Here is an 18568-nt window from a genome sequence, read left to right as displayed (position 1 = left end):
GGGTGGTGTGTGATCGTTTTTCCAAAATGGTCCATTTGGTGCCCTTGCCTAAGTTGCCTTCCTCCTCCGATTTGGTTTCTTTATTTTTTCAGAATGTGGTTTGCTTACATGGCATCCCTGAAAATATTGTGTCTGACAGAGGATCCCAGTTTGTGTCCAGATTTTGGCGGATCTTTTGTGCCAAGATGGGCATTGATTTGTCTTTTTCGTTGGCTTTCCATCCTCAGACGAATGGTCAAACCGAGCGAACTAATCAGACCTTGGAAACGTATTTAAGATGTTTTGTTTCTGCTGATCAGGATGATTGGGTGACTTTTTTGCCATTGGCCGAATTTGCCCTTAATAATCGGGCTAGTTCTGCTACTTTGGTTTCGCTTTTTTTCTGCAATTCTGGTTTTCATCCTCGTTTCTCCTCGGGTCAGATTGAGCCTTCTGACTGTCCTGGGGTGGATTCTGTGGTGGATAGGTTGCAGCAGATTTGGAACCATGTGGTGGACAATTTGAAGTTGTCACAGGAGAAGGCTCAGCGCTTTGCCAACCGCCATCGCGGTGTGGGTCCCCGACTTCGTGTTGGGGATTTGGTATGGCTGTCTTCTCGGTATGTGCCTATGAAGGTCTCCTCTCCTAAATTCAAGCCTCGCTTCATCGGTCCTTATAAGATTTTGGAAATCCTTAACCCGGTGTCTTTTCATTTGGACCTCCCAGCGTCGTTTGCCATTCATAATGTGTTCCATAGGTCTTTGTTGCGGAGGTATGTGGTGCCTGTGGTTCCTTCTGTTGAGCCCCCTGCTCCGGTGCTGGTTGAGGGCGAATTGGAGTACGTGGTGGAGAAGATCTTGGATTCTCGTATTTCTAGACGGAGGCTTCAGTATTTGGTTAAGTGGAAGGGCTATGGTCAGGAGGATAATTCCTGGGTTGTCGCCTCTGATGTTCATGCGGCCGATTTGGTTCATGCCTTCCATGTGGCGCATCCTGATCGCTCTGGGGGTCTTGATGAGGGTTCGGTGACCCCTCCTCAAGGGGGGGGTACTGTTGTGAACTCTATTTTTGGGCTCCCTCTTGTGGTCACAAGTGGTACTGTGTGAGTGCTGTCTTTGGGCTCCCTCTGGTGGCTCTTTGTGTCTTTCTGCAGGTTTGTGGCTGGCATCAGCTGTCTCGTTATCTGGTAGTTGGTTTCCTATTTAGCTCACCTGGACTTTCAGTTGTTGCCGGCTGTCAATGTATTCAGTGCTATTTGGAGCTCTCCTGCATTCCTTCGTTATCAGTCTCTTCAAGAGAAGCTAAGTTTTTGTTTATTCATTTTTTGATCACCAGTGTTCAATATGTTTCTTGGTTGGTGATTAGTCCTTGTCCAGCTTGCTTATATGTGATTTCCTCGCTTGCTGGCAGCTCTAGGGGGCTGAGTTTCTCCCCCCACACCGTTAGTTGGTGTGGGGGTTCTTGTATTCTCAGTGTGGATATTTTGCATAGGGTTTTCTACTGACCGCACAGTTCCCTATCTGTCTTCTGCTATCTAGTATTAGCGGGCCTCATTTGCTGAATCTGTTTTCATTTCTACGTTTGTATTTTCCCCTTACCTCACCGTTATTATTTGTTGGGGGCTTCCTATATCTTTGGGGTTATTTCTCTGAGGCAAGTGAGGTCTTATTTTCCCTCTAGGGGTAGCTAGTTTCTCAGGCTGCGTCGAGACGTCCAGGATTTTAGGCACGTTCACCGGCTACCTTTAGTGTGTTTGGTTAGGATCAGCTTTGCGGTCAGTCCAGTTACCACCTCCCTAGAGCTCGTTTCTATGTTCAGTAACTTAGCTAGTCCGTTTTGTGATCCTCAGCCACTAAGGATCATAACACTCACCACATGTGAACGGCAGTATATCTGCCCCAACAGTTCCTCACAGCAAGGCTCCGCACTGTTCTGCAAGGCCCTGCCCGCCTCCACAAGGCTCTGCACGGCCCCACAAGGCTCTGCACAGCTCCACACAGTGAGGTTTTGCACTGCTCTACAAGACTCTGCACGGCTGTGCACCTCTCTGCATGGCTCCGCATGGCTCTGCACGGCTCCACACTGCAGATTTCGTGGACCCACCGATCCACAGAAAGCCACCCGGAGTTCGTGGACCCGCCGATCCACAGCAAGCCGCCCGGAGTTTGTGGACCCGCCGATACACAGCAATCACCTGCTGTACTCCTCACAGGTACCTCCTGGACCAATGCCTGCATTCTCCACCAAATGTAGGGGTTGTGGTTGTACTCATTGAGGTGCGACAGGAGGACAACAGGAGGCACGTTCCATTAAAAGTTCATGTGGGTTTATTTGCTACATAAACCCAGAAGTACCAACAAAAGGTAAACAGCCTTTAGAGCAGGCAAAAACAAAGCAACAATGTCCATAGCAGTACTCTGCTCCACCAGGCCTGTGGGTACACAGGCTGGGTAATGTCCAGCATGCAGGCTCAGTCTGGAGCCACACACACAGGAGTCCTTCTCCCTCCCAACACATAGACCATGTGCCAAACAACAGCCTCCATTATGTAGGCTGTAACCACACCCATAGGTGAGGTACATGGGAAGCCAGACCCATCCATCTCTCATAGCTACCCACAACCCAGACCCAGGTGCACTGAATAACATCCTAGTGCTTACGTGCACTAAAGAAAAATAATCCGGGTTACATCACAGAGAGCAGCCTTTCCTGTAACACATACCTCCCATTGATTACATGGCCATTAGCCTCCTTACGCTGTGTACACATAGTATACATAGTATATGTTTTTTATTTATTTATTTACTTTTTATAAATACATAAATGAAAAAATGCCTAAAAATACAAGCCTATAGCTGCCCCAGAATTGGCACATCACATTAGAAACGCCAATTCTATTGCACTGGTGCAGCGTCAATCTGAGTATTACTTTTTGGGGATGATGTCAGTTGTGTATTGTCAGCTGGCATCAAGCCCAGGGATTAGTAATTAGAGATGGGCGAACACGAACATTAAAGTTCGGTGTCCTTAACGAACACCTACTTTTTGGGCACGGACACCAAACATGGACTTCACCAGGAAGTCCATGTTACTGTTTGGGTTCGGCCTCCGAACATTGGGTGTTTGTCACGCTGTCATGCACATTTGCTTCTGATTGGTGGTAAAGTCATTGGTCAGACAGCTGCAGTTCCCACGCTGTCAAATGACAGCATGAGCCCGCAGCTGTGATCGGACATATAAAGTTTACCTCAGGTCACCGGTGGCGGCTGACAGGACTACTGCTCCCATCAGCCGACACTTGATGCCACTAATAACAGCGAGAGCATGCGGTGGCTTATGGAAGTAATCATCAGTCGGCGCCTATTCTCTAACTAAATAATTTTTTTTAAAAAACAGCATGGGTTCCCCTGTATTTTTGATAACCAGCCAAGCAAAATTCACAACTAGGGGCTGCAACCTTTAGCTCTCAGCTTCAGCAAAGCTAGTTATCAAGAATAGAGGGGTCCCCAATCCAATTTTTTTAATTATTTAAATAAATAATTTTAAAAACGATGTGGGGTCCCCCCATTTTTGACAACCAACCAAGTTAAAGCAGACTGCTGCATGCTAGTATTCTTAGGCTGGTAATGGCCATGTATATTGGCCAAACCAGCCTAAAATAGCAGTCCGCAGCCGCACAGAAATGGTACATCACAGCTTTGCCTGACTCTTCCCACTTGCCCTGTAGTGGTGGCAAGTGGGGTTCATATTTGTTGGGTTAATGTCACCTCTGTATTGTCCGGTGATATCAAGCTCATGGCTTAGTAATGGAAAGGCGTCTATAAGACAATGATTCATTACTATTCCTGTGGTTGTATTGTAAATAAATACACAGCCCACAGCCAGTATAAAGTCTTTTATTTGAAATAAAACAAAACACGCTTTTACTTTTTTACTTAAAAATAACAAACACGGTTATACTAACGTAACACCCATTCCATTGAATCCCTCGTCTCCTGTAATAAAACAAAACTAAAAAATAACAATATCCTTCACCTATCTGTCATTCTGTCCCACACCATAATCCATGTCTGGGATAAACAGTTTTCAACCTTGACGGTGCCAAGACGTGACCGTCCAGGCTGAGAATCACTGATGAATGAGCTGCTGTGAGCGCAGCGTCAGTGATTAGCGGTGACGTCATTGAAGTTACCATCAGTCACTAAAGCTGCATTCCCAGCCAGACCCATGAACTGCTGTGACCTTGATGAGATCACCGCTCTCCCAGTGAGAAAATGCCTTATAGTCACCTCTCCATTACATTGCTGTGAGCTTGAGGTCACCAGTCAATACAAAGGTGACATTAACCCCACAGATATTAACCCCACTTGCCACCGCTGCAGGGCAAGTGGAAAAAGCTGGGTAAAGTGCCAAAAATTGGGACATCTAATATATGTGCCTTTTCTTGGCATTTGTGGGCTACTATTTTTAGGATGGGGGGTCAATATCCATGGCCCCTTACCAGCCTGAGGATACTGATCCACAGCTGTCTGCTTTAGCTTGACTGGTTGTCAAACGTTGGGGGACCTTTTTTTTTATTATTTATTTAAATAATTTAAAAAATGGCATGGGGACTCCTCTATTTTTGATAATCAGCCTTGCTAACGCTGACAGCTGAGGTTTTAGGAATTTAGGAATTTGATTATCAGATGGGAGCAATGTGAATATCTGATTGACTATTGTACATAAATACTACCTGTGCTGCACTTTATATTAGGGGTAGTTTAGATATATAAGGGATAGCGAGGCACCATACCGTTTAACATTAGGGTGCCAACCTCCACTGGTAGGTAGGGACTAATTTAGGGATCATTAGGGTGTGATAGACTGCACTTATCTCCGGGTTAAGATAATATTGTGTTTATTGGAATACAATTGTTTTTTAACAGCTAATGTGTATTGGATGTACACCCACTAATATTTAGATGGTAAGGAGAGTTTATAAGGTTTTTAACTTAGAAACATTAAAAGTTAGATCTTAGGGGTCTATATTCTTCTCTGGATTGCAAGTTAAATTGGACCCCACTCACTATACATTTGTTGTTTTTCTTGCCTATTGTATTGTATTGCAATGTTGTGGACTAAAAAACGTAATTTTGTCATTTTGATCTTTTTTCTTGTTATGCCATTTACTAGTCAGATTAATTTAATTTATACTTTGAAAGATTGGATTTTTTTTAATCATTTTATTTTTAATGGTGCAAAAGGGGGTGATTTGAACTTTCATATTTTTTATTTTTGTCATATTTTTAAAAACCATTTTTTTAAACTTTTTACTGTATTTGTTAGTTTTTTTAGGGGACTTGAAGATGTGATCATCTGATTGAATGTACTATACGTACACGGCAGTGCTATTGTACTGCTACATATCGCTAAAATCATGGTCTCCTATGAATAATAAAAATGCTGGCTTTCACATGAGAACCATCTTGATAACCACGGAGGTATTCAGCAAACCCCAGGCTGTCTTAGTATCCCATCAGCGCCCCGCAATCACATCACAGATGCATGGAATAACGTGCCCCCCCCAAACCGCGTGTGTCTGAAGCTGATGTCTGATTAACAGTCACATGTTAACAGCCCCGCTCCAACCGCTGCTTTTAGAGGCAGATGATGGCTGAGTAATTGAGCTATCATCTGCTGGGAGAGATGCAGGCTCGGTTTGCGAGCTCACATCAAAGTCAGGGACATGACAGATGACGTAACTGTACGTCATATGTCGTGAAGAGGTTAGACCATACTAAGCTCTTGAGGCTGCAGGTAAAAGCCACAGAAAAAAATAATAAATTAAATCAGCATCATATGAACACAACCTAAGCAGTAAACAGTCTATGACTAACTAAAGCATATAGGCTCCGATTCATCAAAGTGATTACGCCAGAATTCTGTCAAGAATTTCTTTGAAAAGTCACAACATTTTTGTTTCACTTGGAGCTGTGAAAAGATTTAGCAACTTTTAGCCTATTTTAGTTTCACCCAGCTCTGCCAATATAAATGGATCTGACTGGAGTAAGATTTGTGGACAGGCGCACACGGAGATGTAGGGCACTTGTCAGATGTTCCTGATTCATTAAAAGGAGCTTCTGACTCAAAAACACTTCCTCATCAAGAACGGCGTGAACATCACTGGTCTTGATGAATCGGGGCCATAATTTGAAAATTAAGGCAAAGCTTCTATTACTTACTTGAATATTGGAGGGAATTTGCTCAGTGCTTTTGGTGCACTGCTCTCGAAAGCAGTCACTAAAAGGAAGAAGCAGGCTCATAGACACAATTTCAGAGCAGAGTTTTTCGGCATCTTCAGCTGCATTCCTTTGCTGACTAAACAGTTTTTCCAGTAAGGTTTGTCCTGCATTAAATATATAAACATTAATACAAATTAGTATATAAACTGAAGAACAGCTATACATATTCTAATATAATATATCTCCCTTCGTTTGCCTATTTTATTACTTGGGTAACTTTCACATAACAGAATTTTGCATCAGATTTGTGAATTTCTTTTTAAGAAGTATTAAAAATGTGATTATCTTTTAGCTACTTTATAGAAAAAAAAACTTTCACTTTTGTTTTATCTCTATTATAAAGGTATATAGACATGTATCGGTGTCTAGTACAATATACATGTAAAGAAAAAGAAGAAAACTATATAGTTCTTTAGGCAGAAAAAAATCACTATTCTTAGGCAATGAAGACTGTGACTCACTGCTACAGTTTCCGCTTGTCATGCTACAGTTTCTAAGTTTGAATCCTGAGAAAGGCCTCTCTTCAAGGAAGGACATAATTAACTGTATATAAAAAGCAACTAGTCAGCAGACCTGAGTCGGGGAAAAGAATCTACATGGGCAGAAAAAAAACAGCTGTGGCTGAGTAATGGTAAATTTATACTATTTAACTTTTTTCACAAATAATTTACTTCAGATCCAAATTTTTTATTTTGACAAGGGTAACAGGAAAAAATGGACCCCAAATATTATTTTGTAATTTCTCCTGAGCATGCTGATACCCCATATGAAGGAGAAAACCACTATTTTGGGCACAAGGCAGAAATCAGAAGGGAAGGAGAGCCATTTAACTTTTTTAATGCAAAATTTACAGCAATAATTGGCAGATGCCATGTTGCATTTGGAGACCCTCTGATGTACCTAAATAGTGAAAAAACCCCACAGGTGACACCATTTTGGAAACTAGACCCTCAGGAAACTGATTTAGATGTGTGGTGAGCACTTTGAACTTTCAGGTGCTTCACAGAATTTTATAACGTTGAGCCATCAAATAAAATAAAACATTTTCCCACAAATATGTTTTTATCATAAATATAGCATTTTCATAAGGGTAACAGGAGAAATTGCACCTTTTATTGTGCAATTTCTCTTGAGTACGCCAATACCCAGTATAAGGGAGAAAACTACTGTTTGGGAGCACGGCAGGGCTCAGAAGGGAAGGAGAGTCATTTGACTTTTTGAATGTAAAATTTCCTGGAATCACCATTTAGGAATTCAGATTTTGCTGGAATGGTTTGATGGCGCCATGTCAAATTGGCAGAGCCCCTGAGGTTCCAGAACAACAGAAACCCCCTATATGTGAACTCATTTTAAAAACTATTCTCTCTAGGGGTGCAGTGATCATATTGACACTACATGTGCCTTACATAATTTTATACCATTGAATGGTGAAGAAAGAAGAAATAAAATTTTTACCACTAAAATGTTGTTTTAGCAACAAGTTTTTAATTTCTGTAAGGGTTAATAAGAATTTTTTTTTACAACAAACTGAAGTCCATTTTTTCCTGAGTGCACCAATACCCTACATGTAATCAGGACATATTTTTCAGGCACAGTGCAAAGCTCAGAAAGGAAGGAGCATCAGATTCTACTGTGATGGTTTGCAGGTGCCATGACCCACTGGAAGAGCCCATGATGTGCCTGAACAGAAAAAAAACCCATAAGTGACCCCATTTTACAAACTAAACCTCTCAATGAATTCATGTAGGGGTGCAGGGATCATATTGACACCTCAGGTGTGTCACAGAACTTTATAACATTGGGTAATGAAGAAAAAACTAACTACATTTTTACCACCAAAATTTTGTTTTAGCCCCAAATTTTATATTTTCACACAAGATGTTAGTAAAAATGGCACCAAAATTTGTCCCACAATATCTACTAAACATGGCAATACCCTATATGTGGCTATACTGTGCTACTTTGCCATACGGATAGACCAGGGAGGAACGGAGCGCAATTTGCCTCCTGGAACGCAGATGTTCCTAAAATAGTTCGCAGACTCCATATACAGAGCCCCTAATTGCTAGAAGAGCAGAATCCCCCCTCAAGTGACCCCAATTTTGAAACTATACCCGTTGGGCAATTTATCTACAGGTGTAGTGACAATTTTGACTCCATGGATATTTTCCAGAAACAAGCAGCAATGAATGTTGCTGAGTGAAAATTGCAAACTGCCATTGTAGTGACCAGTACGTTCTGCCCAGCCTGTGCTTCTGAAGGCATGTACCCGTAAGTTAGGTGGGCTCTCATCTCTTCAAAAATGCCAAACGTGGACGCAATATGTGGTTTAAGTACACTGTGGTGCTTAGAAGGGAGGGGGCATTTGATGTGGGAGTGGAGAATTTGCTGAATTTCTTTTGGTGGCTGAGGACCAATTTTGATTTTCTAGAACCTTTGTGTTACCAGTAACGTGGAAGCCCCCTATATTCCTGTTAGCAGATGACAGACTTGAGTGGGGACTTTTTCTTGGATTGAGTTGAAGCTTTTATTGGGAACATTTTACATAAAGTTTGGGATCACATTTATCTGGCTCTCTACGCTGACCACTTACTTTGGGGTTTCCATCTAAATCTCTGAGTGACGTGATTCAGATGAAACCCCGGAGGGATACATTCATTATAATGAGGCAGCAGAGTTACTTTGGATTCCGTCTTGCCTCTGTTCAGCGGAGTCCTTCTTTTCAGAAGTGCACAAAACTGTAGCTGACGGCACTTTTATGCAATCCTAAAAAGACGGACATCAACGGATTGCAGATCCGTGTCCACAGTGCCTCCTTCTGCCTCACTATAGGAAATCTACCGCCAGAAGTTCCGTCTGAATCACGTATTTCAGAGATTTTCACGGTGCAAGTGCTCAGCGCAGAGCACAGAATAAATGTGCGTTGAGCCTTATGCTTTTCAGTGGGTGTCGAGATCGTACCGTTCCATCCGGTACCGCAGCTTTCTCCCTGTTCAGCTTTACTACGTTCAGGAGTTCCCTTGTCCGCTTCGCAACAGACAACATGACATCTGCCCATAAGCTGCCACATGATGAGCGACCTGCGTCCCTGTACTGCTGTGGCTTTGGCCACAGTGTCTGTTTCTACTGCTGCTCTCACTGCTGCCCTTCTGGCCCCCTGGCCCCAGGACGGCTGGGCTTCTTGCTTCTAACATTGCGGAGGCTACAACACTGTATGGGCTCTAAGGCCCTTCTGACTTAAAACAGGAAAAAACCTTTTTCTTATCCACGGTTGGCTACTCCTAAATAACTATGTTCACTAACGTACCCCCATCTAGTGTAATAACTGAGGTACTGCACTTTCCCTATTAATAATATACAAAGAGCTAGATAGAGCAATATTACATAGAAAGCAATATATGCAGAAAGGGAGTGGGGCATCACACAGTCCCGGTGCACTCCTTACAAACGTTCACCATCCAACCTGACGGAACTGGAGAGGATCTCCAAAGAAGAATGGCAGAGGATCCCCAAATCCAGGTGTGAAAAACTTGTTACATCATTCCCAAGAAGACTCATAGCTGTACTAGTTCAAAAGGGTGCTTCTACTCAATAATGAGCAAAAGGTCCGAATACTTATGACCATGTGATATTTCAGTTTTTTGTTTTTTAATAAATAATAAATAAAATTACTACATTTCTGTTTTTTTTAATTTAAAATGGGATGCAGAGTGTATATTAATGAGAAAAAAATGAACTTTTTTGAATTTACCAAATGGCTGCAATGAAACAAAAAGTGAAAATGTAAAGGGTAAGATTACTTTCCATACCCACTGTACAATGCTAGCAAAAAAATCTTTACATGTTCAATGAAACCACAAAATGTTAATATTCAAATGTTTTATTGTTGATATTTTGTTACAATTAGTATTAGTCATGTCACCCTTACCCTTACTGGCAACTTAGTCTACGTTCACATTTGCGGTCTGCGCCGCAGCGTCGGGCGCCGCAGCGTCGCCGCATGCGTCATGCGCCCCTATATTTAACATGCGGCGCACGCGTCCGGGCGCAGAGGACGCAGCAAGTTGCATTTTTGCTGCGTCCAAAATCAATCAAAAAAAGGACGCATGCGGCGCAAAACGCAGCGTTGTGCATGCGTTTTGCTGCGTTTTTGTTTGCGTTGTGCGTTGCGGCGCTGACGCTGCGGCGCACAACGCAAATGTGAACGTAGCCTAAGCCAGTTTTTCTCTTAGACAGTTTTTGATTATCTCCCTCATTGTGTGCACTTTTAGGTAGTGAAATTATGATGCAGATTTACATGTAAAAAAAAAATTTTTGTCACAAATGTAAAGATTTTTTTGCCGGCATTGTACTGTATGAATTATGGGTTGCATTATAGTGTATGTTCTATGAGATGAATAATAATGTATGGGCTATGGGATTCATTATACTGTATGGGCTATAGGGTGCATTATATCGTATGGGTTTTAGGGTGCATTATACTGTATAGACTATGGGATTCACATTATACTGTATAGGCTATGGGTTGCATTATACTATATGGGCTATAGGGTGCATAAAACTGTATGTACTATGGGTTGCATTATACTGTATGGGCTTTGGGGTGCATTATATGGTATGGACTATGGGATGTGTATTACACTGTATGGGCTATGGGGTGCATTATACTTTATGTACTATAGGGTGCAATATACTGTATGGGCTATGGTGTGCATTATACTGTATGGATTATGGGGTGCATTATAATATATGGACTATGGGGTGACATAATTGTACGGGCTGTGGGGTGAATTGTACTGTATGGACTATGGGGTGTATTATACTGTATGGGATATGGGATGCATTATACTGTATGAGCTATGGGATGCATTATACAGTTCCAGCAAAGTTTACAAGTTCAATGAAACCACAAAATCTTAACACTCAAGTGTTTTATTGTGGATATTTTGTTACAATTAGTCTTTCGTCATAACACCCTTACATTACCCTTACCCTTACTGGCAACTAAGCCAGTTTTTTCTGTTAGACAGTTTTTGATTATCTCCCTCATTGTGTTCACTTTTAAGAAGTGAAATTATGATGCAGATGTAAAATTTGTTTTTCAGCACATATGCAAAGTTTATTTTGCCAGCACTGTCTTGTATGAATTATAGGGGTGCATTATACTGTATGGTCTATGGGGTCATCATATTGTGCGTGTGGAGGGTACTGTGTAGGAATTCACTATGGGGGTGTTTTAGTGTTTGTAGGGCACTTTGGTTGTCATCATTCTTTACAAGTGCAATGAAAGGGGCTCTCGTAGGGCTCCAGTAGGAGGAAAATTAGAGGGCAAACAGTACTACACAGTAAAATCAGTAATAGGGACACATATGGCAGCAATGTCCCAGCATTGGGGATCAGCAGGATAAGGAGTTTGTGTAGTTTGGGAATAGATGGAGAAGATGCCTGAAATGTGAGAAGTCATATGTGCCTTTGTTGTAATCTCTGCAGCCGAGTCCTGACTGCAAAAATTTGCCATGTTGGTCTGGGCCAGATAGAAAAGACAGGAAAAGTAAATTACTCCACCAGAAAGAACTTCAGCTGTAAGTCACTGTCTATAACTGGACTGTGATCTGTTATATATTCTGTAGGACTGGTATCTACCACTATATGTCACCCTATGGCGGTAATATCAGTGTTGGTCTTTGTATAGAGATTTTTTTTAGTAACAGTTCTGTCATGTGCTGAGGTTCTCCTATATCCACTATTAGGGTGTGCCACCATATTTGTAATCAGGGTTACATGGTTGGAGGTCCACTCAGTCAGACGTTTCGCCCCCCACTCCCTCCGAAACAAACCCCTTGCTATGCCTCTGATCACACTGGTAGAATCCTTTCTGCTCACAGTCTTGGCTGTGGAACTTCAACTGGGAAATGATGCCTTGGGACATTGCGGGCCTTAGTTTTGCTTCCCCTTCTTAGTCCCTGAGATGAACATGCACGTCGCAACCCCTCCTGACATCACTCTTACATCGGAGGGATCAGGCGGTACAGTCTTCGCACCAACATGACGTTCCACACCCCATAAAGTCAGCTTGGAAAAAGTTTTACACAGATACCCCCTGTCCACACGGGCTGACGTGGCACCACATTCACTCACAACTGTGTAAGGCTGTGAGTCCCCTTTCACTAGCGCCAGTGAAACAGTGCCTGGTCAGCACGGGAAGACTGCCACCAGTTCCTCGTTAGATATAAGCCCAGTCCATTAACAGGTTTATATCGAACCAGAAACCAGCCTGGTATCATGGAAAGTTCAGCCGAGAACATGGAGTGTGGATTCACAGATAGAAATAAAATAACAGCCCAAGGTTAAATTATATATTTCATTGCCTTAAGGGCACACTAGACAAAATACTATATGCCCAATGGTTATACATATACAATGGTCCGATATGGAAATACAAATAGTGGTAGTGCAAAGTATGCAGAAGATAAAGAGTCAGATACTAGTCAGATGAAAGGCCTGGATTGTGGGGGAGGGGCTGCCACATGGAAGGCTGATGGTCCCCTCTGTTCCTTGACTTCTCCCCACACGATATGTTGCCGTGTCCACCCCTGAAAAAAGCAATAGGCCATGTTTTACACAAGCATATTACCTCTTGGGGACACTCACCTCCTGCCTCCGGGACTGAATCTAAATCCCCTCATCTTGAATCTCGCAGCTAAAAACTCCAAAACCTAAGAGGGATCATAACTCCTTAATGGACAATCCTACAGAGGTGGTTTTGAGACCAAGCATGGCTTTTCTACGTGGCTCCTACTAACCATGTCATGTATCTCCCCACCCTTGGGTGCTAGAATGGAAAGCATTTGGCCCTTTCCAGAGATCTCAAAAATGTAACCTGTGTGTAGATGGGACGTACAATAAGTCAATATTCTCCTTATGAAATCCTAGTTGCCTGAACAAATCAGTTACATCGCATGGGCTCAACAGGAGGTCTTCCTGTAGGAGCTTGGATAATAGCTAGTGTGAATGGACCACCTGCTGAGGCAGTTGCCATGTTACAGCTACAAATGCTTTCAGGAGGATTGTAACCTGCCATTAAATCCCCCCATCCTTCACAGTTCCCAAATATCAAGGCTTTGATAAGCACATCTAAAACTAAAGTTCCTTGTTATTCCTATTGATGTACAGTATATGGGAGTAAATGCTTAAAAAACACAGATATAATTGACATGCTTTAGACTATAAATTCCGAGCCACATTTCAATTTACAAGTGGTGAAAAAAATTAAACGTGTAACAAGATTCCAAATGACTCCATTGACTTTACTGGGATTTTATTGTATTGTGTTACTGCAATGTGTGCAGAAAACTGCAGATTTTGTTGTAGAAATTTCTGCATCTGAAAATCAGATCTATTTTGTTTTGAATGGAGCATTTCTCTAAAAATAATACGACAGTTGCAGAACTTTTGGCAACAAAATCACAAGTGTGATATTATAAGATATATATCCTGTAAATGTACTTACATGATGTCCGTAAGTACAGTAAGTACAGAAGATCCTGGTCTCCATATCCGGTTAAGTAGATGCGAAACACTCCACTATTTCCCCATCAGGGTTGATGAAATAACAGACCTTGATGCTGCTACGTGAAACTAATCGCTTTTTTCAGTACTACTTCAAATAAATTCTATTCTCTAATAATTCCACTCTTATCTGCAATTTGTCTAGGGTGAAGGGTGGCAGTATGAAAAGAGTATTACAGGCATCTAGTCAGGGATTATTGCCTTATAAATTATAATCCTTGCTGCTGCTTTTTTCCATGCACTGCTTGACAGATTCATGGTTTTACAATGATCTGTACTTAGAAATTCATCAAAGCTGGCAGTGTTGCTTGCGTTCCTTCAGAGTTTCTTGCTGCCACGTACAAAAAAATTGTTTTCAGGGCCGAGTTAAAAATCCTTTTAAGTTCTACAATAATACTGCTTTTATCTGCAAATCATCTATGGTGAGGTGTTGTAGTAGATATAGCATATTACAGGCATCTAGTCAGGGATTATTGTCTTATAAATTATAATAATTTAATAGCATCAGGGCCGGACTGGCCATCTGGCAATTCTGGCAAATGCCAGAAGGGCCTGTCTGGTTGTGGGCTGCCCTGTCTGCTACGTTGTTAGTAGAATCTGTGTTCTCAAGATACCTATACTGTTAAGAATTGTGACGGAGCACAAAGTCGCTGACTCATTCACTTACCCCAGCAGGCCATGGGTATCATTAGAAATATTGGTCTTGTAGTAAATCTTGCTTTCCTCCATCCATTGTAATATTAGTAATATATCCCATCTAGTGCTGGGGACGGGAACAGCATGGGCCTGTGTGATTTCAAATGCCAGGGCTGAATTTCAGCTCCAGTCCATACCTGAATAGCATATTAAAGTATTACATCGTTTTTGGTACATTTCATTGGTATGTAACCTGAAAAAACTTGTAAAAAAATGTATTGGTATTATATTGCTCATCCAAGCAGTATAAGTTGTTCTTGGGTACATTCGGTGGTATATAACACTCCCAACTAACGTTCAAATTTTTTTTCCCGATTCAATTAGTCATCCATACAGTTTAATGTTCTTTGCGTAATATTACAGTGCGTTAAAAGCTTGTCCTGGTACAGTTAACATAATTTTTTTTCCAAAAAATGACTATTGTCACATATAGGCCGGTGTCACATTTGCGAGTGCAATGTGAGAAACTCGCGCGAGTCTCTCACATCAATACCCGACACTGCCGGGTCCGGAGCGTTGAGCTACATAGAAATACATGCAGATGCACACTCCAGTCCCGAGTGCCGGCGGCAGAGCCAGGTATTGATGTGAGAGACTCGCGCCAGTTTCTTGCATTGCACTCGCAAGTGTGACACCGGCCATACTCTACTACATGGCTCCTACTACTTGGCTCCTTGCCTATGCAGCATCAATAGTAAAAACATATAATGTTAAAAATAAAAGAAAATTCATTATATTCTCACCTTCCGGTGTCCGCGGCAGCCTTTCCCACTCTTCGCAATGCTCCAGTCCCAAGAATGCATTACGGCAATGACCCCACATGACGTAGCGGTCTCGCAAGACCGCTACATCATCACGGGTTATTGCCGCAAGGCATTACTGGGAATGGAGCGTCGTGAGGAGCATTGCTAAAGGCCTGGGCTGGATCCGGGGGCTGCCGGAAGGTTGGTATATAACTATTTTTTATTTTAATTTTTTTTTTTAACAGGGATATGGTGCCCACATTGCTATATACTACATGGGCTGTGTTATATACTGCGTGGGCTGTTATATACTGCTTGGGCTGTGTTATATACTACGTGGGCTGTGCTATATACTACGTGACTGTGTTATATACTGCATGGGCTGCTATATACTGCATGGGCTGTGTTATATACTACGTCGCTGTGCTATATACTATGGGGGCTGTGCTATATACTACTATACTATGTAGCTGCAATATACTATGTGGTTGTGCTATATACAACGTGGCTGTGTTATATACTACGTGGGCTGTTATATACTGCGTGGGCTGTGCTATATACTATATGGGCTGTGCTATATACTACATGGGCTGTGTTATATACTGTGTGGGCTGTGTTATATACTACGTCGCTGTGCTATATACTATGTGGGCTGTGCTATATACTACGTGGTCTGTGTTATATACTGCGTGGGCTGTGTTATATACTGCGTGGGCTGTGTTATATACTACGTCGCTGTGCTATATACTATGTGGGCTGTGCTATATACTATGTGGCTGTACAATATACTCTGTGGCTGTGCTATATACTACATGGCTGTGTTATATACTACGTGGGCTGTGTTATATACTGCGTAGGCTGTGCTATATACTATGTGGGCTGTGCTATATACTACGTGGGCTGTGTTATATACTGTGTGGGCTGTTTTATATACTTCGTGGGCTGTGCTATATACTACGTGGGCTGTGCTATATACTACATGGGCTCTGCTATATACTATGTGGGCTGTGTTATATACTATGTGGCTGTGCAATATACTACATGACTGTGTAATATACTACGTGGCTGTGCTATATACTACATGTCTGTGCAATATACTACGTAGCTGTGCAATGTCATACGTGGGCTGTGCTATATACTACGTGGCTGTGCTATATACTATGTGGCTATGCAATATACTACGTGGCTGTGCAATATACTACATGGCTGTGCTACATACTACGTGGCTGTGCTATATACTACGTGGCTGTGCTATATACTACGTGGGCTGTGTTATATGCTACGTGGGCTGTGAGACTCTTTCGCCCGGGGCCCTCAAAAACCTGGAGCTCGCCCTGGCTTCACTTATTGGTCACGCCCGGCCGGCCGCGAACAATCAGCGGCAGACACAGTCCGGCTGCGAATTGGCACGGGATTTGAACCACGCTTCGCTAATTGGTCGACCCCGGCTGGCTGAATCCTGTGTATTCATTGCATTATTCTGAAATCTTCATAAATAAACTACATACATATTCTAGAATACCCGATGCGTTAGAATCGGGCCACCATATAGTATATATATATATATGTGTGTCTCACTGACATATACAGTAAATATATATATATATAGACTGTATATATGTTTTCACGAATATTTGAGCCCATGGATCCATTCTATGTCCATTTTTCAAGCCGCTCGCCATACGGATGCTATACGGATGCCATACAGATGACACACGGATAATTTTTGGAGAAAAAAAATCGCATCCTCACATTGAATACAGATCACTGTTCAGGAACTTTTCTGTGTATCTCGGCAGTAAAAAAAATGGACCGTATTTTTATACGTTAGGTCTGACCCCGGCCTTACACGTGTGCAAGCCTGCCTGTGGGTGGTTTGATATTGGAAGGCTGAGAGCTTTTTATCTGCGGCTGCTTGTACGCTACTGGAGGTGAAATTGTAATAAGAAAAAACGCACAGAAATTTTGTTAATACTATGCGGTTGGGAGCATATTATGTTCACCAAATATTTATGATCTACAATGTATTTAGGATAGATAATGATTGTATACTCCTGTATATCAGAAAACACCAAAAAATAGAGTACATATAGAGTTAAACAAAAAACTTTACAGCCATTTTAAAATACTGCAGTTCGTGTCCCCATTCATTTAAATTGGGTTAGGGCCCAAGGTCAAGTTCGGACCCAAGCCCAACTATTTACTATGTGTTCGTCGCAAACGGCGAACCCGAACATCCATGGGTTCACTCATCTCTACTTGTGATTTATACTGATGAACTTGGTTCGTATAAAATTTTGTTGGTTTGAAATAAAAAACAAAACAAAATTAGCCTGGTATAGGTAGAAATTTGATAAAAATTGAGTATTGTCACATATACTGTAGAACTTGGTTTGTGTGAAATTTCATCTCTTTCTAATAAAACCAAAAATTGTCCTTCTACCAGTGTAGAAGTTTGGTTGTTCTAAAATTTACTATTCTCATATTATACTCTATATTCTCATATATACTATACTATATACTCTATACTATACTATATATTCTCATATATACTCTAAAACTTGGTTTGTGTCAAATTTTGGCTCTTTCAAATAAAAATAAAATTTGGTACAGGTGTAGAAATTTGGTCCCTCGGCACTCGGTACCCAGCCGCCACTATTTCTCCCATTGTGGCGCCCCCGCCTTGTGTCCAGGAATGTCACCTGTGACTTTACCAATGCAGTTACTAGGATTGTCCATTTAATGACCGATCTGTGGACCAGTGCTTGTGGCCAGGGACGTTACATTTCCCTGATGCCACTCTGAATGAACAGTATGGAGGCTGGGGCCAAGTCCCACCTTGGAATGACACATGTTCTACTGATGCCAAGGATTGCTGCACCTACTTCTATCAGGGTTTCCTCCACTTCCTACACCAGTTCCTGCAGCCCCTACTACTCCTCCTCATCTTCCATCTCCGGTGTGCTATCTCAAAAAACGTCATCCACATCAGCTGGAAGCTCTGCAGCACTGCCTCAACGAAACGGCAACAGGTTCTGCTGAAGCTAATTAGGAGATACACTGCACACCGCGGCAGAGTTACTTAAAGGAACAACAGACCTGATATATCTGTATTTTTTGCTACTGAAACTCCAACCAGGCATGGTTGTGTGTGATAATGGGCATAACCTTGTGGCGGCTGTGAAGCAGGGGTACACTGTCAAAGAACTAGGCTAATTCCATGACATCCTCTCAGTGTCCATGCCCTCAAGACTGGGTATTTTTGACAAGAAGGAAAAGTTTTAAAAGATGATCAAG

The 18568-nt window shown here is 42.0% G+C and overlaps 1 protein-coding gene across 1 annotated transcript in view; it reads right to left on the bottom strand.

Moving 5' to 3' along the window:
* The window catches only part of FMN2 (formin 2), a 450026-nt gene that overhangs the window by 382068 nt on the left and 49390 nt on the right, over positions 1–18568 (bottom strand). The window contains exon 2 of the mRNA XM_077289102.1: positions 6204–6367. Coding sequence (XP_077145217.1) covers positions 6204–6367 — 164 coding nt within the window. The remainder of the gene's footprint in view (positions 1–6203; positions 6368–18568) is intronic.

The sequence above is a fragment of the Ranitomeya variabilis genome, chromosome 2 (genome assembly GCF_051348905.1).
Source record: "Ranitomeya variabilis isolate aRanVar5 chromosome 2, aRanVar5.hap1, whole genome shotgun sequence".
Taxonomy (NCBI): Eukaryota; Metazoa; Chordata; class Amphibia; order Anura; family Dendrobatidae; genus Ranitomeya; species Ranitomeya variabilis.
This window is presented reverse-complemented; position numbering and strand designations above follow the sequence as displayed.